The sequence below is a fragment of the Numenius arquata genome, chromosome 3 (assembly GCF_964106895.1).
Source record: "Numenius arquata chromosome 3, bNumArq3.hap1.1, whole genome shotgun sequence".
NCBI classification, from domain to species: Eukaryota; Metazoa; Chordata; class Aves; order Charadriiformes; family Scolopacidae; genus Numenius; species Numenius arquata.
Window position 1 is genome coordinate 11788372 of NC_133578.1, and position 23810 is coordinate 11812181.

At 40.1% G+C, this 23810-nt stretch overlaps 1 protein-coding gene across 1 annotated transcript in view; it reads right to left on the minus strand.

Annotated features, from left to right (window-relative positions):
* KALRN (kalirin RhoGEF kinase) overlaps positions 1 to 23810 on the minus strand; it is a 492654-nt gene that overhangs the window by 165382 nt on the left and 303462 nt on the right. Inside the window, 3 exon segments of the mRNA XM_074144827.1 lie at positions 5329 to 5503; positions 10314 to 10351; positions 11392 to 11565. Coding sequence (XP_074000928.1) covers positions 5329 to 5503; positions 10314 to 10351; positions 11392 to 11565 — 387 coding nt within the window.

Sequence of the window (23810 nt, forward strand, 5' to 3'; positions counted from 1 at the left end):
AGACAGGGTGCCCAGGACAGCTTAGAACTTGCCTTTCCTTAAATTGAAGTGATGTGCAGTTTGAAAGCTAGGTATATATGGAAATGAAAAACAAAAGCTCACTAAGCATGAGAAGTTATATGATTCCAGTTTATGAACAGAAGAGGCTGATTTTTTTTCTTACGGTTCCCTTTCTTTCAAATGTATCTCAAGATCTCTGTAACTTATTTCTAATAAAGCAGCTCACATTTGAGTGTCAGCTATAAGTCAGTGAGGGGCTATAAAACATCTTGTACCTTCACACAGGTGGCTAATTCACTTGAAAGATTCTGCTAGTGTTATAAACCTGGAATCGGAAACTCAAGTGAGTTGCAAATAACAGCAAAGTAAGCTACTGTGAAAGCTGGCTCCTGTTCCCCTCTAAACTCATGCTCAGGGATGGATACGAACAGCAGGAAGAGCCAGCAAGTAAAAATCAAGGCTTAAAAATTTAATTAGCAGGTGAGACTGAATAGTGGAAAATTAGATATCCAGCAGGTGAAGATTTTGGTGATCACGGGGCTCTTTGAAAGATGCAAACAGCACACAAAATCAAATTTATATTGTACAGTGGGAATCCTCACAACAGCTTCCAGGACTATGTCTTGGCCTAGGAACCACGTTGCTCTAAGACTACAGCGTAGAGGCTCTGTCTAGCATTGCACAGATCTATATGCATTGCAGGAAACAAAACAATACACACAAAGGAAGAAGTTCTGGGAAAGGGAAAGGGAAGTTTCTTTGGAGGTAACCAACAACTGTTGCCAGACAGGTATTGGCTGAGATCATTCCTGTTCTCGGTCACAGAGTTTTATTGAGGCCTACAAAGTGAATTTGATCATCTCTCTACAGAAGATATAAAGAAAAAATATGCAGAAAGACTCTGGATGGTAGCAATTTTATTAGGGGTTGCAACTCAGTGCATTTTACTATTTGCTTTTATGTATTTACTCAGCATTTTACTGTATATTAGCATTCATTCAAATAATGGTTAATAAGACTATTTCTGAAGCAAGGGACAAAGTGTACTTGACAGATTTTACTGAGGATGTAACTGCGGAATAAGACTGTGCTTCGTATGTATAACGTGCTCAGTGTGGTACCAGCACTGCCACAAATGTCTGCCAGCTATCGGCCCTTGAGTCTAACACCCCATTTCCTCATAGTGGATCAGCTCCCACATTCACATTGCATGAAATCTCCCGAGTTACTTGGTTGGCTGCATAAACTCAGTTGAAGTCTGTATCATATAGAAAGACCAACCATAAAATCCTAATGATCCCATTTTGTCTTGAAATGCGCAATGACTTGGTAAAGGAATAAAACATATCAGGCACCAGAGTTAGACATGTTTCCTAAATAAAGAATGGGTTGTCATTTCATGGTTTTAAAACCTGAGGCAGAGTAGCCTCCCATAGGGATAGCCAGGCTCTCTCATGTTTCTGTTATGTCTGTTTCCAGGTGTTGTCATAGTTTGGATTTCATAATTTACCCCAAGAACCCAGAGTGTAAATATCAGTCAATATAATGAGATTAAGGCAAGAAAGAACAGGCAGCACATGCCATGTGCCTGTGGGTTCGTACCCAAATTCGTATCTGCCAAACCTGCCTTGACTCAAGTACAACACAAAAGCTGCTTGTGAGGCTTAAAAGTCCTTAGAAGTCCTAAATGAAGGCAGCTGGTCTGCCCTGCCAAAGAAATAGGCAGGTGGCTTCTCTTTACATAAAATACTTTTCCTGAAGACAAAATGCAACAATAGTTGGCAGATTTCACTGAAGTACAAGAAAAGGTCCAGTGATGCCTAAATAGATGGAAGTAAGTGTTGCTCGTTCAGTAATCATTAAGTCTGAAGTTTGTCTGGACTCCAAACCACTGTCAAGAAGAGAAGATTATAGCAAAGCTCAAAAACCAGAAGGGCTACAAAGCAGATGGGTACAGTGCAAGTTTAGGAAGGAGTGCCAAAGGAGAATGTTATGTGATCTATGGCATGGATTTTTAATATCTGGGGAGAATAGTAAAAGCAGGGAAGTTTCCAAAGAACAAATGACAGTCCGACACTTTCTAAATAAAACTAAAAGGTGAATCATGTAATTACCCTTTGTGAGTTTGAAAAAGTCCTAATACTTTCAGTTTGCATTATTAATTAGAAAGAGGAGAAAGAGAGGGGATAGTAGGGAAAATTAACAGAATCAAAAATGTTTGGTGCCAAAACTGGATGGAGAGAGACAACACGAGTTGTAACTATTCTCTGAGACTGAGCTCTACTGTGCAGCCTTCCTTAAAGCTGTTGGAAGCAGTTGGGCTCCCACAGCTGCATCCCTCTGGCTTTGACTATAGAGATGCAAGTTTTTCCTCTCATCAGAGCTCCCAGGGAAGGGTCCTCATCAAAAGGAAATCCCTGAAGCACAAGAACTTGAGAACCAAGGATGAGAACACTGACCTGAGGGGAGAAAATGCTTGACAAGACAGAAGAAGTGAAGAGGACAAAGAGATGGAGAGCCCACTTTTTGCAGACAGTTTGTGTGACCACGGGAAGGAGAGAGACTAACACGGCTGCACCAGGTAGAGGGGTGTCCTTGGGGATGTGTTCAATATGGGACTGCTCTTTGGACAGATGGAAAGGGGCTTATCTAGACTAGAAGAGCAGAAATTCATTTGACAATCATACTGGTACACATTATTTCACTATTCTTAATCTATGCAGGATCTAGGCTATTATGGAAAATTAAAACCTAAATACATTTACAGTCATAGCTCAAGCTTTTTGTCTTTCGTAGAAAGAATACTTAATTTCCTGTTTTAAATTTCATCATCTTTTTTCCTTAAAAGCTTGGAATAGTCAACAATTAGAAATACTACATGCTTTTTAATTATGGTGATGAAAAAAATCTTTATGCTTCTCAACAATGGCATGAGATAATTTTTTAAATTTTGATAACAGCTTCCTAGTGACTTGGAATCTTTATTATATGGCTGAGGCAACTGACTGCAATCTACTTTCTAAGGATCATTATTGTGTCAATTTGAGCCAATTCAGCTGTTGTTTGAAATGCATAGCATACAGGTGCCATTTAATATTTCGTTTCAAATTGCCTTTCTTTTTATTATCTATCAAGCTGTTTTTCTTGTTTAAAGAAGAAAAATGTACTTATAAAACTTAAGATACTGACCTGGATATATTTTTCATTGTGTGTTCAGTTATAAATTAAATGCCATAATTATTCTAAAATAAAGAAAGTATTTTTCAGAAAGAGAGCTTTCTAAATAAAGTCGTCTGCCCATAGACTCCCTATGAAACCTGTTCTCAGATTTCCTTGTAATATTAATCTTGCAGAGGGAATTCAGATGTTCTTATGATAAAAAATAGCAAATGTACAGTGGCAACTAAGTGGTGATTTTCTTTAAAATCCTTTCTAGCTAATCTGATTTTAGAATACTCTGAAGTACATTTCCAATTTTAAATATCTTAATGTATCACAACCACTCCAAATGTGTCTGTGAATACACAGAAGTAGGATTCCTGCAGAAACAAACAGAGGAATCCACATAGTATTTCCATCTCTAGCACCACATATGGAGGCGACTAGGGTAAATCACATCATCTCTTGTGCCTCAGTTGCCCCATCAGTAAAGCAATCCATGGTGGTAATGGCCTTTGAGATCTTTGAAAGACTATGTACAAAGAAAAAGAATTGAAAACAGTCTGGTTTTTTTTTTTTTTTTTTTAGATCTTTACTTAAATCGGCAAAATTCCAGGTTCAGACTTAGAATTTGCAGTGAAACAGGCTATCTTAATGAGCAATTTACATGGGTTCACCATATACTGCCTACAGACTCATTTGCGTGTTCCAGAAGCACATACTGTTCTTCATTTTTTTTGCTTTCATTTTTGAAAACACAGGTGCCATTTATAGGTATGTACAAGTATATGCATTCACACCACATTTATATCTTTACAGTAAAAGGCTCAATTATTCAACATTTGCCACACCATTGTATCAAAATATCTTCTATTTAAATATAGGAGATACTACAGTTACTGCAGGCTCCTGAATTTAGAAGGTAGCATTCTTAAGGCAAATATGTGATCTGACATGAAATACATACATTTATACTTATACACACATACTCACAAAGAATACTGTCTCTCAATATGAAGGAGGCTGTATATAACCGGTAAGTAAAATGAAACTATTCTAATTTACATCAATAACAAGCACTGTAGAGCAGACGACAGCACAATACCTAACTATGCAGTCACAACAGGAAAGCTCAGACACCTAAAAACTTCCGTTTGCAGCCTTTTATTCCACTTTAATTCATCACGCCGTGTCTTAAAATAAACACTTACAAAGCATAACACAGCACTCTAAGGCTCCCATTAATTACCAGTACCCACCTTGAGATTACCTACGGATTTATGAACAATACCTCTGGAATATATCATCATAAAACACTTACAGGTGCTTCATGAACAGAACAAGCACCAGTGGGATGCAGTAGGAGGAACACACCCCAGAAGGGACATGAGAGCTGACATGTGACTTTCAGGGATTTTGTGTACAAGTTAATTTACATGTTGTTCTTTTTGCATCATTTCCTATCAGAACTACAGCAAGTAATTAATGAGATTGGCTGGAGTCTCTTCAAAGTTTCTCTGTCCAAGAATACCTCAATTATTAATATTTTGATGAGCTTTCCATCCAGTGCTTTTGATTTCAAAATAGAAATACAAAACCAAACTGAAAGACCATTTTTTGCATGAGGACATAAAAATATTTTAACTCTACGCCCCCCCCCCCCCCTTTTTCCCTTTCCTTTTTAAATGAATCCACTGTGATGCTTAAAAAGCCCATCTTTTAAATATCCTTTCCTTTCATGCATAACATGTTTTTTTTCCCCTCAGTGGTTTGAAGCCAAACACGTATCTGTTTGCCCACATCTATGTTTGTATCTGAGGAGACAAACCTCACTAATAAGCAATACAGAACTTTCAAATCCCTGAGTGACTAGTGTCAGTAAAGAGTTGTAACAGGGGCATCGTATAAAGCTTCTCTGCAAAGCAGGCAGATTCTCAGCGTAGGGAGTTAAGCAGACACAAATCTATTTCGGTGCATTCTAGCAGTATATCTGAAAGCATATTTTTAGCTTCAACATGCCGAATTTAAAACCTGGTTGTAACTCACTCTCTTGCTCACCGGACAGCTGAGCGCAATCAAACAGCTCCAGGTGTATCCTGACAGAGTATGTTTACATCTACTCCCTCTCCCACTGCTCTACCTTTCTCAGGTCACACAGCCAGCTCTTACCTCAATGGTGTACTGTTCAAAAATCCGGAGCTGAAGGAAAATATCTAGCTTAATCTTCCTCTCATGGAAGAGCTCTTCCATCTGTACCTGGGCCTCGTCGAGCTGCTGAAGGACAGATTCAATGTGGCTGATGGAACTATTGTGTGGAGTCTTATTGTTGGAAACGGCGGAGTCCCTGTAGCAAGGCAGAAAGCACGGTTAAAGCTGAGCTTTAAGGCAGGCAAAAGGACAACAACTACACATTTGTAATTCTGCGTGCTGCTGAGAAGCAAAACCAAGCACAAAGGGCTGAGGAAAGGTGTATGCAACACCTATCTCTTCTACTCGCTGAAATCCTGCGGCTCCTGAGCTTGGCACAAAGTTTGAACAAGGGGATCATCCTTTCTTGTGTCGTGACACTGAATTTACGCACTTGGGAGGGGAGGAGAATGACACGTCAATCTCAATGTCTGTCTTGAGGAAACTGGCTGGCAGTGCCCTTTAATCCTACAGAGTCACCTACGCTCACACCAAATTCAGAGATGCTATTTAGCCACCTGGACCTTTACAAGGTAATTTTGGGCATTTGCTTTATTACTTACAGACTAATTGAATCAGAATTGCCAGCATTTTAAACCGAGGGGTCAGGATGCCTTGATTTCCTCTGGATTATGTACGACAGCAATAGATGCAGAATACAGTGCAAAAAACTCCATTGAAAGACAGCACCTTTCAAATACTGTAAGATGGACTCTGGCTTTTCTTTTCACTATCTCATGTCATCATTTCACTGTCTCGTGAAATGAGACATGCCTGTGAGAGGTCAGATACTGCCCCATCTACACCTTCCATAGACGGGCAGCAGAAGGGGGCTAGGACCAAGGGGAAGTTTGCTGTACCTGAAAGAAGTCTTAGCATGGACATAGGATGGTCCTGACAGTTTCTGTTCAATTCATGCTCTAATGTATATATTAATAGGCTCACCTACAGTCTGTAACATCTTCAGTAAATTTTTTTCAGTGACTATTTTATGGATAAAGAGCCTTTGCAGACATAAAGAGCTGAAATCTGTCCTCGAATGTGCCACAAAAGGTCGCCCGACTTTAACAAGAATCAAAAAGGAAATTCTGAAGCCGTAACTTAGTCTTGGCTTTGGTACTTCAGCTAAACCAAGATTTAGATGCAACCGTTTTCTCTGTCCATCTTGCTCAAAGGCATGTGAGAGCAGCTGCATTATTTGGCATACTTAAACCAAGCCAACTGAAAACCTCATCAAACACACTGTTGGAAATACCTGTGTGCTGGCAGGATACACAGGACAGAGTGGGTAAGCCAGCACGTCTTACCATCAATATTTCCTATCAATCACCAGTTCTGTCTTGGAGAAGAGGGGGGGCACAATTACAAATCCAACAGCACATACTAGACTATTGCTGCACCAACAAACTCCCATGCATGCAGTGAACTGGCTGACAATATCGGAGGACAAGTGACACAACAGGTAATGCTGCCTGGTCACTGCACTGTCCCACAAAGATCAAACATGACTGGGAGACATTCTTCTGGCTAGCTAACCCTGGCTGCTGAGTAGATGTGCCCATGGAGTCTCCCCACTGGGGAAGAGTGCCAGTGTGTTCCCAATTTTTAGGCTTTTATTTCCCTTTTCTGGGTTGAAATTTCCCTCCATAAACATCTAGCAAAACATTTGTAGTTTTCTACAGAACTTGACTGAAATGCTTGTGCTTTGCTCTTTGCAAATTATCATCACGTAGGGTCACATCAAAACAACGTACAGTCAGCTTAAATGTTAATTGAACACTGTCAGTGAGCATAATTGAGGGGAAAAAAAGTACAATCTTCTACAGATGCCTTAAACTGAAACTAAGTGCTGACACACAGAGTCATTTAGCTAAGTTTAAAACACACCTTTGAGGTTCTAAGGCAACAAAACACACATTATTCTGTTTTTATTATGTGTCTTGAAGGAACAGAGAAAGCATTTGCCTGAATATATGAAGCCTAAGAATAAAATTAAAAATACAGAATACTATAAACTTCATAGTAGTTTGCTTTTTGGATGTATTTCACCTCTTTTTCATCAAATACTTTATGTTTGATACACTGATCTTCAGATGCTCCAGCATGAGTCTGAAGGAAGTACTACCAGCTTCCTTTGCTTATAAGGGAATATTACACCAATATTACTCTCTCCAGATGATATGGTTTCTGCCCCATTCTGTCCAGCTTATGTTTTCTTGGTGACCACAAGGTCTCCTTCTGCCTCCACATTCAAGCTGTACAAAAGAAGGATGAATGAAGATAACAAGGGGAGATTCTGAAAGTACAGCTTAATCTGAGGCCACATTCAACCAAGTTCTGTTTCCTTCAGTCAGCACCTGTCTTCTATAACAGGACATGAAATATGTCTTCATTCTAATGCAGGATTATTACTATTCATATATTATCTAAATGACTCAATGAATTATTCAAGACTGGTGTTGAATAATCTCTCACGGGATCTAAAAGCACACTCGGTTTTAGAAATTCTTTCCATTAAGCATTTCACTCTTCAAATCAAGCCACACTTGCATTTCAGTGGCTGATGCAATACAAAAATTAAGTGTTATAATGTGGTACTTTTTCACAGTCTCCTCAGATAAGGCCTTGACAATCCCCTATATAGTCTGTTTTGGGAAAGATCTCCTCCCAGAAAAAGAAGCTTCTGAGATTGGATGCTTCTGCCACAAGATTTCTTGCTCAGCCTGGCAATGAGAAATTCTGGGAAAGAATTCATAAAAAGATCCTTCGTATTCTCTGAAAGGTTATGCATCAGAGTTACAAAATGCTGGGAAATTATTGAAAAAAAGTGCCAGATAAACTTCGGGGAACATAAAACTGGGCTTAGTGCATTGCTGTTGAGTTTGTTCAGAATGAATGCTGCGCTCTTGAAACCAGTTCCAGTGCCTTAACTGGGAGGGAGCTTAGTGAAACATACCCGTTATCAAAAGCTCATATGCTGAACTACTGTAAAGAAAGAAAGCAAGATACGTAACTCTTCACTCTCTTTGCGCTAACATTCCTGCTCTTTCACATATCACTGGAGCAAGTCATTGTTTTCCCATTCACAGATGTGCAGAAATATTGCCCCCAGCAGCATTCCTAGAAACACAGTTTAAAAGATTGCTTCACATAGATTGCTGAGAACGATGATCACCTCAGTAAAACGTTGATAAGGAAGAGTGAAAAAAGTGCTCCCATTGCCAACCGTGGCATGCACAGTGTTACTAGTCAGGCCTGGTTTATTCCTGACAGGTATGGTCTCCTGATGCAGACTTACTGAAGGCCCTGAAGACCTTCTGTGAAGAGCAGTCCCAGGCATCGTATTTAACTAGCTCAGGCAGCTGAGCTTTCCCTAAGCAATCTGGAGGAGACACGGAGTGCTATTACACAAATCATCTTCTCTAAACCAGTATCTGTTCTCTCAGGGGTAAGCACAAGAAACAAAATTTTTCAAAGCCCCATTAATTTTATTGGTTTTAACCTGTGCTATGACATGTTTGATAAGAGCAGTGTATTTCATTCTCTCCACTGTTGTAGTGTTTGCAATCTTCAGCTATTCTTCATGGCAGGTACAAGGTGATCCACACCGTGAAATGCAATGCTGTGTTAAGGAAAGATTGCAACAATCCTAATTTTGCCTCCTTTCCTTTATCCGTGCGTTCTTTACTTTTGCCAGCAGCCACAAAAGCTGTTAGAGTGGGCACACACAGGAGTGGTTTCATATTTTTCTTACACAGTTCTGCTTCACTTTTTGACAGAGTCCAGGATCGCGTTACAGGCTTTGCAGTTAGTCACAAGGCTCAAAACCAACACTTGAATCAGAGATCGCCTTGACAGGTCAGCTCTGCAAATCTTTGCGTGCGTTCAGGGCTTCTGTCCTTCAGACAACTCTTCTCTCTGTGTTTGGTCTTAACTTTATCAGAAGCAGGGGATCACTTTGCACAAATGTGTTCACCCTGTTCCACCTTGCTCACTGCCCAGAATACAAGCCAGACCCCAAAAATATTTCTTTGTTAAATACAGCTGCCACAAACCTTGTCTTGGCTTTTTACAAATGTTTAGGCATGACAAAAATCCCAAAAAAGAGTATCAAACCTGAGGCCACTCTTACTTTTCAAAGACTGAAACTAAGAATTGACTAAGTTTACATTAAAAAAGCTGAAGTCCCACGTGACACCTCCCAGTTCACCTCTTCTCCTGCATGAACTTGCAGCCACTACACCTGCCTTTCTCCAAAATGTTATTTATACTGATACTACACTGACTTCTCAGCTCCAAATATTGCCCTGGCTACTCTCCAATCCCGCATGCAGCTTTTGTACTGACTCAGGTATACGCAAAAAGCCTTCAGGCCAATACCACAGCCTACACCAGGACTCCTTCATCGCAGACACTTTCTGCAACCCCACAAACCACCCCACACACCACCTGATGGGCTTACACAGGGTCCCTTTCAGGCTCTTCTCCATGGGTGTTCACTCTGAGATGATGTTATGCTAATAGGTGGGGCGAACAACAACAAAATCTTTAGTCCAGAATTTCACTGCCATTTCCATGAACTCATAGAAATACCCTAAATTTTTCAAAAAGTTTCTTTGCATAAAGGGAAACTGCCATGCAGACCTTTGACCTGTTATAGCCGGCTATACATACATTCTTATCTAAACCCCCCCTTTTTCTGGCAGGTCACTTACCAGCACAGCATGTTTCCTTCTTACTTATCAGCAAAGATGAATGGATGGATGGAGCCTAGCTATGTCTACTCCTGATCCTTCCTTTCCAACTCTGGTTTCAACAAGTGATACCACAGCTCAGGTCCTTCGTTCTCCCCTTGTAATGCAGGCAAGCCACATACAGCAAGACTAGGCATTTACACAGGCTCTCCTGTATGAAAGAGACTCCACATCCAGGGTAACAGGAAAAAAACATAGAGGAAAGCCCAGCACGTGGCTGTAGTAGGAGACTCAGGGGCTCCAGGAGGGCTCTTAAGGGCAAAGCTCCACCAGGGAGGTGATTATCTACTCTTGATCTAGAGAACCTCAGGCTTTTCCTATCATGGCTCATAATTTCCTGCACTTCTTTTGTGAGAACTGAAGGCATCAGATTAGGAAAGCTCAAGGTGGGGAGGATGACATAACTCTCTGGGACAGTCTCAGCGAAATGCATAGGACCTAGCAGATGTGCATATTATATATGTATAAAGAACATACACACTATGTACATGTACATAAGGGCAATTTGTAACAATAAAAAGATCTAGAAGGTAAGTGATGTATTGGTCTTGGTTTTGAGCTCAGTATCACCAGAAGGCAGGAAAACTCCACTGCTGTCAATGAAGTTAAAGCCACAGAAAACCACTGTGAGAGGAATCTCACAACTCCAAGTTTTGTGCAAGCTCACTGTACTCTCTGCAAACATTTGTTCTACTACACTTACAGGGAAAGCAAAAAATCCTCAACTTCTTGGAGCCAGTCTCTTCATGTATTTTAAATCAGGTAAAATAAGCTGTTTTAATTCATAATGCTAGCAAAACTGGCAGTGTAAGACCCTCTTTGACAGTATGAATAAACCTCACACAGACAGAGATAAATAGAAGGGTACTGCATGCAAAATGAAAGAATGAAGATTGTTAGACACGTGTATATTTTATTAAGAGGAATACTCTTCTACAACAGGAATAACCATATAAATCATGAGGCCTCAGCTCACAACCATTTAATAATCTTCTATAAATACCAACTGAAAATATTTACCTGAAACACATTTGTTTCAATTCATTTCACTGTGCCTATAAATAATCTCTCTGTCAAACAGGAACCCATGCTGATCCACAGACTACTCTAATCAGTCCACACAAATCACTCCTTGCAATTTCAATAAAATACTCAGAGAATTTGAAGAATCATAAATAAGCAAAGAATTAATAAACTCCCCCAATTAATCCTAACTTACAGCTCCCTATTTATGCATAGCTGAACCACAGCATACATCAGATTTCTCAACACCTGTCCTCCAGGTGGATGCTTACCTGAGCTGTTGGATTAGATCTTCCCCTTCTTTAATAACATTGAGGGTAGCATCCAAGGTGGCTGTTTGTTGCTGCTGAAACTGCTTGATAAGCTCCTGAACTGCATCCACAGAGTCAGCACAGACATCCTCTAAGAGCTCCTTCTGCAGATCTTCCATCCATGTCCACAGCTGGGAAGGAGGGGAGGGAAATATAAATCAGAGAGGAATTGAGATTTAACCCTTTTGCTCTCTAATTCCAGATCAGTAAGCATTAACTACAGCTGCACGTTTCACATGAAAACTGACCTAAAGTTTCTAAAAACAAAAAGATACATTGGTTATTGATTCTGGTTGATGCAATTCCATTTCAAGCAACAAAATAAAATAAATATAATATCAGGTATTTTTTTTCCAAAATTAATTTGCGTTTCAGTTTATTGTATGTCAATAACTAATTATTCTGATTAACTCTTTACACAAATAACAAATTACAATACCCTACAGCTGTGATAACCTAACCCTTTCAGTAGCTGCATGCTATTAATCTCACATGCAGCTGAAGCCTGTTGCAGAGCAGAGATCTAAAATCTTTGGTATGCATGTATGGTACTGACTATATTGTAACAGTACCTGCTTAGCTATGCCTTCCCAGGCAGGAGGTTTTGTGGAGGGTTTTGGGGGTTGGTTGGTTGGTTGTTTTCTAAAATGCACTTCAGACTCTGCTTTTTGCCTTTTTGGAAAATCCAAACATAGGAGGCAGTAATATCACCAATCAAACCCATGCAGATCCATTAATTTTAAATAGTCTTGACTACCAATCCCCAAACAACAAATCATTTGAGTAAGCGCTTAGATGAGAATTTCCAGCCAGCTGTTCATCAGAGATCTGGACCGTGGCAGGCAAACCCCAGCAGCCTCTCCTTGGCTGCAAAGGCTTAAAGCGAACGGAGGTTTCCCCTTTAAGCTTGCTCTGAAAAGCGAGTGTAAAATTGCACCAACCGAGCTGGCAATCTGCCAGCAAATCCTAATGACTCCACCAGAGAGACAGATTTTCAGTGCCATGCCTGCCCCATTAACCCACATTCTGCTGGTATATTCTGCAAGGTAGCAGAGAAGTACAGGAGTGGGAAACGACACGTTGCGCCGCTGCACTGGGCAATGTCAAAGGAGGCGGCGGTGGCGGCAGCGGGGCTGCACTTCTGCCTGCTGGTCCCAGGAGCTGCAAAGCAGTTTGTCTCGAAGGGAGCTAGAGATACACAAGAAGCAGACGACAGACTTCGTGTGGGGGTGGCAAAAGAGCTGGTAAAAACGTTTCTGTTGAGAACAAGGCGCACTGGATCCCCATCCTACAGCATTGCTTCTGAGAGTGTGAATTCTGCATGTCCATGGAAAATGAGAGGAGGAGAGGGATGTCTTAAGCACCAGCTGGCAAGGCTCTCACCGTCAGGGTCCAAACCTAAGGCCAGTCATCAACTGTTACACTATACGCACGCTACTGACTTCAAGGATATCACCCTGATCTAAACCAAAATAATCAAAGTTAGAACTTGTCCCAGTACTGCTCAAAATATCAGAAAAGGGAGAGCGCAGCTGCCTGTACTCTGTCCCCACCTCTGCTACGGACTCCTTGCTTGACAGACTTACAAAAACAAGTTTTAAAACATATGCTTAATTTGAAGGCTTTTCAGTTATGTTTTCAGAGTCAGTGTTGGGTATTTTGGGTAAACGCCTCTGTTTATTCATAAATAGCATAATCATAATGACCTACCCGACTACTGGCCTAAAATAGAATGTCTTTGCTCAGGTTATTTACATATTTTCACATTTTCAGGAGAAAGGCATGATATAAAAAGGACATCGTTAATAAAAGAAACAAATATAATTAAGTAATCAGGCTTATGAAATAAATGAAAAAATGAAAATATATTTAAAGAACCAAATAGAGAGCTTTTTCATTTGGGGCCTGAGCTCCAGGTGCTGAACTTTGGAAAGCCACCATAAAGGAAAATGCATCACACTCAGAACCTTCCTGGTTTTGATCTGAACCCTGCACCCACTCGCACAGTAGGGACAGCTGGACTATAACAGACAAGGACCAGGTTGTTTGGGAATATTGCTTTCTCTGCTTATCAGATCTTCAAGTAACAGAGCACTTTGTAAATACAGATGAGAAAAATGGCGATGCATATAAATCATCTGCTTCAAGCTGGGAAAGCCAGTAGTTTTTAATTTCTTGCTGTTCTTTGTCATATTTCATTTTTTCACTTAAGATAACAAAAAAAAAGCTCAGGGAATTTCCTTTAGAAAATGAAAATGAAATCAAGAACTTGCTTCCTTGCGCAAAATCTGCTGTTTTCTTGAAATTATCATGTTAAAAAGGGCAGAGGAGAAAGTTTCTAATCCCCCATTGTGACTTCAGAGGAAAGCTCTGTTTTCAAAAGTGTCTCCAGAATCCAAATTTCAGCAGCAGCCAAAAGGATTTGGATGTTTGAGATCCTAAGTCACTTTTTGAGAATGCTTCTAAATCAAAGCAGTTTTGAAATACTTAAACATAAACTGTTCTCTACTCACCTGGATCTGACACACTCATTAATTTCAGAGAGCACTCAAATATATTAACTCATATTAGCTTCAGATGTTTCCATTAATGACCTCTGATTGTAAGGATTTGCATAATAAAATCTATCAGAATCTAGGTCATCCTTGACTCAGAGGCCTTTAATCCTTTAGACTCCACCAATCCCTGGGAAATCCTGATACAAAGAATCAGTCAATATTAGTAAGATTAGTTCTTTCAGGAACAACTTATAGAGGAACCTGATTCAAAAAACTTCCTAGATTATGTGCTACTAACTAACTACAGCACCTGAAATAAATTACTACCAACCTCCACTCATGAACAATGCCGCAATGAAAAGATGAACTCCAGGTCACTGCAACAACAGTCAGAAGAGCTGTTAATCATAAAATAGGAATCACATGTCTAATTCCAATGCAACTATTCAACTGATTTTAAAAAATTCTGATTATTAAAGCCCCAAATCACCAGACACCTTGTGCATTTCTTAATTCATGCTGTAACCTACTCCTAACCAGCTACCTAGCTCAGGCTCAGTGAACCGTTTCAATTTTTCATGGAAATTTGACACATTGCATCAGATGACTTTTACCTCATATTTGTAGAAACTGACTTTCTTCTTTTATTCTTAGCATGAGCAAAATCTGTGAGCACCTATCCCATTCACATACATACTCCAAACTGCTGCTAATGGATGATAATGATTACATTATTATAGTATTATTGTTTTACAGTACAGGGGGTGTATTTGTATGCAGACATTTCAAATGTTAACATAGTGTTTCCGCATCCAGCTATCATGACTTTTACTAAGCTTGCCAGTGAGACACATGTCCAGAAAAGGAGATAATCTCTGCATTGTATTACTTAACATGTACTAAACCAAAGACAGAGAATCTTGGAGAACAAAGAAATAACACAAATGCAATTTTTGTGCTTCCTTCAAATTGATCTATGCTTTGATATGATTAATTAGATATGGAAATACTAATGCATTAATGGTAAAACCCGAATTAAGTGCATCAGAGAGATCCAGCCACAAGTCTGACTCATGCAAACTATGTCTAAAAATGTTATAGTTGTCAGCTACGCAGAAGTCTGAGGCAAATACCTAGCCCTAAAACATCCATGCTGAAGGTCCATAGAGGCTCTATAATTGAGGCTTTGTTTATCAAGGTAACCATGACTTTGAACAAGAGAAACAATTCTCTTCTGATTACTAGACCAGTGGAAAAAAATGCCACCTCCCTCCCTTCTTTTGGGGGAGCATCTGGCACCTCTCAGGCATTGTAACAACTTCTGTGTCTTTCTTGGATATAAAACACAGGCAGTTTCCCTCCATCCAAGAGACAATACAGCTCTTTATTCCCAGCTATTTCATCTGATGTAATACCCTTCATTTTACTCAAGTACTTAATGAGACCACTTATTCGAGGTTTGAAGGACATCTGTGCCTGTTACCTAGAAATTAATGCTTCTGACTTAGGGCAAGGGACCACTTTAAACAAAATCTAAAACCTAAAGAGATTGCTAAGAAAATCTTGCCTGCGTGTTTGGAATAACTATTAAACACCCAGTGTTTATACACCGCTATTTGCAAATGCCAGAGATGAGTTTTAATCCACTCAAAACCAGTTTAAAAACACTGAGTAATGACACCAGTGAAAAGCAAAGAACCAGCCACTTCAATCCATGAGAATTAGCATTGTACAACATTTTTGATAGTCGTTCAAAACAAGGATGCTAATGGAAACAAGCAACTTCCCATGGTATTTGTTCTACCCCTTTACTATGTCAGAGAAATGTCATGCGTTGCAGAGCAGGCCCCAAAAGGATCCTCACGCCAACTCTGCAAAGTGAACATCCATCACAGCAATGAAGGCTAGAGCAGAATGCAGAATACAGTGAAATATGGGGACCCTCTTTTCCCACCTGCTTTGCACTGCTTCTGCTCCATGAGTTGTAGCATAAGTGCACAGAGAACTAAGCACAGGTTGAGAAAAAAACCCAAACACAGAATTGCTCCAGAGAGAGATGTCCATCAACACTATTTTCCTCTGCTACTATGCCAGGCTTATAGAAACCTATTCTGAGCCATAACATCTAGCTTTTTCATAATATGTAGAAGGAAGTCACATAGACCCCAAGTTCAGGTTAAGTTATGGCAGGTCTTCAGCCCATGCTTATGTTTATGCACTTGTTAAGTGCTGTTGTGAATCTGGCCTCACTGCGCAGCTTTTAGGATATTGCCTTTACTACCTTGATTACCCTGCACCAACATGCTGAAGATAGGAAAACTTATTACAATAAGATTTATATCTTTATATCAATACTACAGATTTTTATCTTTATATCAATACTATTACATTAGTTAATGGAACAATTAACTAGTGTTTATTCACACTTAGAATGCATCCAGTGCTGTTTCAGTTGAAAGAACTGATGGTTGGTATAAATTAGAAGCATATTTCAGCAACATTTTCTGAAGTCACGTTCAAGGTCTCATGGAAAAGTCAAGAGGAACATAGAAAACAACGTATGTAACGATAAACTGTAACGTGACCGCATGCCACCAGCGAAGTGTCACGCAATGACAGCATACCTAATAAAATGTGACAAGATAGGACACGACCAGACACTACATATGAAATGCCATAATATGCAACTTCCATGGTAAGATACAGCTGATGAAACACCCTGCTGCAAGAAGTAATTTTGTCAGATGCCACCAAACTGGTTGGGAAGAAATGACGAGTGGAAAGAAAGGGAACATTCTGTGAAAAAAACCCCATCTGATCTCTTCCTAACCTCTTTCTTGCTTTTTCCCTTTTCCTCGCCAATTTCTTGACATTCATCCTTGGTTGAGCTGCATCTGGTGCTTCTGTACACTGATGCTTTTTAATTAGTAACCTTGCCTATGGCAAAAGGATTTGCAATGCCTAAACATCTGATGCTTTTTCCAAGTCCTGCATGGACCAGATTGATATAGCACAAAATAATCTCCTCTCAAGGGAAACATGATTTGGGTAGCTGTGCTGACATCAGGGAGGGTGTAGATCCCCAGCCCAAGGTCATGTAAGTTTAATTCAGGGACTATTCGCTCTAGGAGGGAAAGTTGGCTTATAACTGAACAATCAGATGTACATGTTCTGTACTGCTTCTGCTACCATAATGAATTGCAAAAACATGTTCCTCTTCTAATATAATTTTAATATAAGTTACCTGTAGTTATGAATCTGGATGTAATTAACCACCATAATTGTACTAAGCAAATCAAATTCTGCACTTGATCATACTGATAATAGGCTTGGAGAAGTTCTTCCTACATCAAAAGATTTACTCAGATTTACACCAGTGTAATACAGTACAATTTGGTGCAGGAAGAGCTTTCCATAGCTGTAAACAATACACTAAAATTCAGCAACTTACTTAAATAAATGCAGGTACCATTAAATTTTCCTCTAAATTGTTCACTGATTCTAAACATTTCATTACTTCTCAAATGGGAGTTGCAGTACCCCTTCCCTCTGTGCTTTTTCCAGTGGCTTGCCATATCTCTTACAGTCTTACCCTGATCTGCTGCTTTGAGCCTTTTGTGCAACTTTTTGCACTAAGCCTAGGAATCTCAGAAATAAATCACTTGTGACAATTCTGAATCATTCTGAAGCTTGCTAAGGATTAAACAAACTGTGGGACCTTTCTCCAAACAGTCTTATTAGATTTTTCAACTTGAACCACTATGTTGACACTGACCACTTAAAACCAGTTGTGTAGACTCCATTGCATATGTGTACTTAAGGCGCAACAGAATGTGTCTTTTGAGCGATGAGTGAATTACAGGAGTATCCCTGTATGCCTTTACTCAGTACATATGGATTTACTCAGTACACAAACAGGCACAGCAACATATCACAGGCACTGGCTCCCCACTCTGTTGCCTTTGTACACAGCAGTAAAAGCTGCAAGCCCACACACTGGAACTGGAAGAAGCTCATCTTCCTCAACTTCAGGAAATCAGGAAAACGGGCTGTAATATGACTAATAAAAGGGTACTTTATGAGAGTCAGCACATCCTATTTAAAGGTGCTCATAAAACACCCTTCTAGCTGCAGCATGAACCACTGTTATTTGGAGAACAAGGCATAGGGGCTGGAGACCCATCTCCATACCCCACAAAACACATCCAAGGGCCCTCAAAAGCCAATGACAATATTTGAGTGAAGTCAAGCAGCCAGTAATAATGCTGGTGAATGGCCTGAAAAAAGCAGATAGCAAAGTGTCAACTTGAACGCAGTCTGTAGGAATCCTTTGGCTAGCACATGGCAGAATGATGGAAAGAACTTCTCTTCCATGCGCCTGCCTTTGCTCTGCTGCAGGTTCAACTCCTTGACATTTGGCTTATATGGCTGCATTTACAAGCATTTAATTCTTATTACCTTGATTCTGTCTCACAATTTTTTGCCATCACAGATGGCAGAATTTTATTCACTAGTGGTCTGGCTGTGCTTCAAACTCCCCTGCTCAAGAGCGGGATGTGCTGCCAGGATTCCACAGCTCTCTCCATTCCCAGCTTCTTAATCCTTCATGAAAAACCCTTGCTTCTAGACAACAAATGGACAGGAAAGAGGGGCACCTCGCACCCTCCCAGCTGTCCTGGTTCCTCAGTCCCTTTACAGACAAGGTTTAACTCTGCAAAAAAACCCACCATGTGAATGACTGGTGAATGCATTTTGGTCCAAGCCACAGTCTATGCTGTGGAGTTGGAGAGGAATTTGCTCTTATTTTGCTGCTTCATGGTAATTGATTGCTGATAACCCAGAGTGAACTTTTCCATAGCTCACACAAAAATAACACTTGTTAGACCAGCAGAGCCCTCTCTACAGCCCTAATTATCAGAATGGTAACAGTAAGCTGGCAACATATCTGTCTTCTCCAAGGAATCTGCCATCCAGAGAGAGGACTGCACACACGTTACCTGCATGTGCAACTCCGGCAGTTCACTTCTCCCATGTCATGGAATCATAGAATCATTGAATTGTCTAGGTTGGAAGGGACCTTTAAGATCATCTAGTCCAACCATCAACCTAACTGACAAAAACAAAACCCCACATCTCCAAACACATCTCTATGTCCTCTGCTCTCTGCCTGCAAATCCACCTCTGATGGGAATATCAGGATGCCTAGGAACTGAGCATTTATTTTTTAATAAAAATCAGCATATACTTAAGCCCTTATAAAAGCATTTGCTTTTTTCACCCTCTTGTCTTGTGATTTCTCTGCTTATAATACTCCCCCCATCAAACCACACTGATTCAGCTTCCAGCAAAAACAATGTTCATACTTTCGAGAGCCATAAATGTAAAGTTTGATGTTTCACAGCCCTGCAGTGAGAGGAGGGGCAGGTATTTTCAAAGTCTGATTCTGTATGCAGTTTTGTATGTATCTCAGCTGTTAATTTTATCCTATTGAAGGAACAAAATCTCTAGCTTTTGAACAAGGCGTGTGGTACTTCATTCTAACCCTGAAAAGTTCTGGGATGTGAAATGGCCAGTCAGTGAATATTTCATGTGTAGAGAGCCAGTTTGGGTCATTTTAGTGTTTCATGGTTTCACTATTTTTTAAATCTGGCCATAATATGAGAAAAGAAACAAAAGCACTGTCCAGAACACGACTAGTGTGTAAGTGTGTAAGATAAATACCTTGTGGCAGACATGTTTGTTCAGAGAACAAGACCTTTTCAGGACTTCTAGAAGTTGCCAGCAAGTGGAATTACTAAACTAATTATCCCCTTCATCACAAGTCTCTATAATCTAATGGCAATGGCTCTGAAATGTCAGTATTAACAGTTAAAGTCAAACAACAAATTACTAAGTTCAGTAACACTAACTTTGAATCCTGGGTCAAATTTACAGTGAATGACAGGATTATACAATATATCCCAAAACCACTGTCATGTTTGCTCTGTGATTAATTTTGATACACTCTGTCAACATGTCTGACGAGAGTCAACAGCAGCCGACCTTAGCCCCATGAGCTTTCTGCTCCCTGCTTCCCAGCAACTCGTGAGGGCCAAGCCCTGTCAAAATTAGTGACCTACACTGAAATAATCTCCTAATCATGATATTCAACCGAAGCAGAGAGAATTTAATTTCACAGGTCTTGGTTATCAAGTAAAATTAAGTTAGCAGTGCTTGCAATAAAACACTGTTACTGTTCCTAACTGACAGGGTGAACGCTCTCCCATTACTCACTTGAGTAACCCCACTGATATCTATGGGGTGACCAAGGTGACCTGCTGACCACAAATAATTTAGGTCTATATAGGAAGTTGCCTGACACTTAATGGTCCAGGACTTTGCTCTCAGTTTCTCATGGTCTTATCAGACTAGCTGTTTAGAGTGAAACTTTCCATACCAGGTATCTGCCTAAGGCTGAACTTGATGAATTTTGAGGTAAAAGGTCCAGAATGAGAGGAAGGGGAAAAAGGAGTTACTTTGCCTGTGTTAGAAAAGGAGTCTTATTTCTGCTCATGTGAGATGCTCCAGACCCTCCATGCTTTTAAGCAAGGGTTTGAAATTTTGCAGGGTTTAGCCTTGATGTCAAGAATATACATTATGTCATTCCTGTGAAAATTTGCCCAAATTTGGTCACTCAGAAGACCTCTGCCAAGTTCCAGTTTGCACATGTTCAGTAAGACAAACCTGTTAAGAGTTTGGCAGTTCATTTTTCTCAACATTAAATATTTCCTAAGCGTACTCATCTGCCCATTCTGTGGGCCAGGTAGACCTGGCAGGCTCCACAGGGAACTGCAAGCACTGAGAACCTCGTCCTATTGCTTTTCTGACCTACCAAGGGTCAAGAAAGCACAGGGCACATGGTCTGAAACTACACTACCACCTCTCCTGCTTTTTGCTGCTGTCTCACCAGACTCAGCGCAACATAAAAGTGGTAATCTGAAACCCACTGAGAAATGAGAAACCTAGAGCTGGCAAAACATGCTTTTCATGCCCCAAAGAGATATGAAGCAATTGCAGAACTGCTTTGTTGTTCAGGAAAGACCCATACACTGCAAGTGGATATGAATTCAGTGAAGTTTACTGAATCACATCACTTCTGCAACCTCTTGTCCAGGAGGCTCAAAACCTATTCTTTTTTAAACAAAATGAAATGACAGCCAAGAATCCCGTACCATCATTTGATCCTAGTAGCTGAGAGCTCACAGAAAAACATCAACTATCATGAAATTTGTGATAAAACTGCAAGACCTGACAATCCTGCCAATAACCAATTCAGATCTGAAGTAAGAACCTGAATTCAATCACACTTAATCCTGAGAGAAATGATTCGGGTACAAGTCTGTTGAAGGCATTTATCCCACTGATAACAATTTATAACTTTACCCTGCCATACAGATAATTGGATTTGATTCCCAAGGTACCAGGTTTCTGCTCACACCATCAGGAATGTCTTGGCCTAAAAAGGTATGAAAATATTGACTATAAACTAAGAGAGCATTATGAATACTGTAGGACAGCGGGACACACAACATCTCTTTTATAGGCATGGCAATAGGAGAACCACATTACTCATGAGTTATGACACTAACTATCACTTAAGGACTGTTCTAAATTTATGCCTCTAAAATGTTTTTACTATACCACAAAGTCATCATTTCAGCCTATTGCATGTATTGTTAAGTAAGGCCATTCAAAAAAAATTGAAAATTATTGTTATGCTTAATTGACAGTCTTTTTTCATATTCCTTCAATTGTATACGTCAGAGTTTAGCAGAAGGAATCCTCTTACACTTTCACATGAAATGAGCAGTGATTCAAGTCTACTGCAGTATAAAAAAGCCACTCTTAACTTTCATTGCTCAGGTGATATCTGGATTTAAATGACTCCCTAATTCAACACTGTATATTGTCCTGAAGAAATTCTAGCAAGGGAGATTATAAAAGGCAACGTTTCTTTGACAAGATCACTTTTAAAAATGGGAGCTGTTAGAAGTTTCTCAGGTGCCGGGAATCTGAGTTGGCACATGTGGAGATGAAGAGTGGGCAGAGTAGAGGTGAAGCAGTGGGAAGTTCACAGTCAATGTACTCACCCATGCCTCGGAATTACCGCATCAGAAATGCAATTAATCTCTGCTAGGAAGACTATAAGAAGCTACATGTTCATTGCAGGAAGGTACTTAGACTATTTCTATAAAAAACAACTCAGTAAGACTGGTTCTTTCTACTTAATTCTCCCTTTCACCAGTTCTGTCTCAGTAGATTAATATATCAAGAAATAATGAGAATTTGGGAAACTTAGATGAAAAATACATCTCACCCATAGTTTCCTGCATTATTGCCAAGAAAACATGAAGGGAAATGTTTATTCATTTCCAAGGACATAAGAGAAACAGTTGTTAATAGTTTAAGAAATGGTTTTAAGAACTACAAAGGATATTAAGAAACTAATAATGCCTTCCAGGATAATGTCAAATATGCCTGGTGTCAAACACATTAACATGCCAGCCAAACTGCTTTCTCCTCGCCCCAAGACACTCCCAGGTGATGGGTTTGGATGGACATAGAACAGTCCAGCGTCAGGCGCAGCATGGCTGGTAGGAGGGGTAAGGTTCATCAGGGAGGCATGTGTCAGCACTGTAACTGGAATGCCTTCTGGTAAAACAGCGGCAATGGATCTCAGATCTCCCTGTATTTAACTGCTGCAGGAAAAGAATTTTTTGCCTTGACATCTGCTATAATTTAAATCTGACTCCAAACTCCTCCACTCAACTAAAGTTGCTACTGACTCAAAGGGAATTTTTCTTGATGAATCCTGACTTTAAAATCGGAATCTAAGGTTATCTTTGTTGTTTGGGGCTGAAATCCCAGCAAATACAGTGAATTTATTTTTAAGCAGGATGGTGCACATATGACCTGGACAAGTGGCCAGAGCAAGAACCTGCATTTGGTTCTTGGGCCAGCTCTGTAGGCCAGGAGGTCTCAGGGGCTCAGCACATTTCCTAGTCAGAGAATCATATAATAGTTTCGGTTGGAAGGGACCTTTCTGATCATCGAGTCCAACCATCAACCTAACCCTGACAAAACCATCACTAAACCATATTGCTAAGCACTACATCTACCCATCTTTTAAATACCTGCAGGGATGACAATTCCCCCACTTCCCTGGGCAGCCTGTTCCAATGCTTGATAACCCTTTTGGTGTAGAAATTTTTCCTAATATCCAATCTAAACCTCCCCTGGCACAACTTGAAACCATTTCAGAGCCCAAGGAGGAACCAAATGAGAGCAGCTGGTACAAAACAGAGAAAGGACGTAATACTATCATAGCCATGTTGGCAAAGGAAGGACATTTGTTTTTCCTCATTTTTGAGGAATCCAGCTATCTATTTTATATTCATATTGAAGAACGACAATTACGTTGGTTAACTCACCATTTTACAATATACATGAAGGGCCAAGCAAAGCCAAACGTGTAATTTCTACTTGAGCCAATCTATTTATAGAATATAAAGTGGCAAATACAGATCCAAACATGTGCTAAGTTGCTCTTATTGTAATGCTTTGCCCTTTGCACCAGTTTCCCCCTGGCAGTCTTTGGTTACTTCACTGTGTCTGTGGGGATCCCCACAGCTGGCAGACAAACCTGTAACCGCAGCAATTCCCTCACTTATTACTTTTGGCAAAAAAATGATGTATTGGGCTGTGTGAATCCCACCAGTGCAGAAACGTGTCACTGAAGGAGGCAGGTAGTGGCACACAATGAAATTCAGTGAACCTGCAGAAAATGAGAGTGTGTGGCTCCCATAGGAGTGAAATAACATGGAGGTAAATAAGTGAAA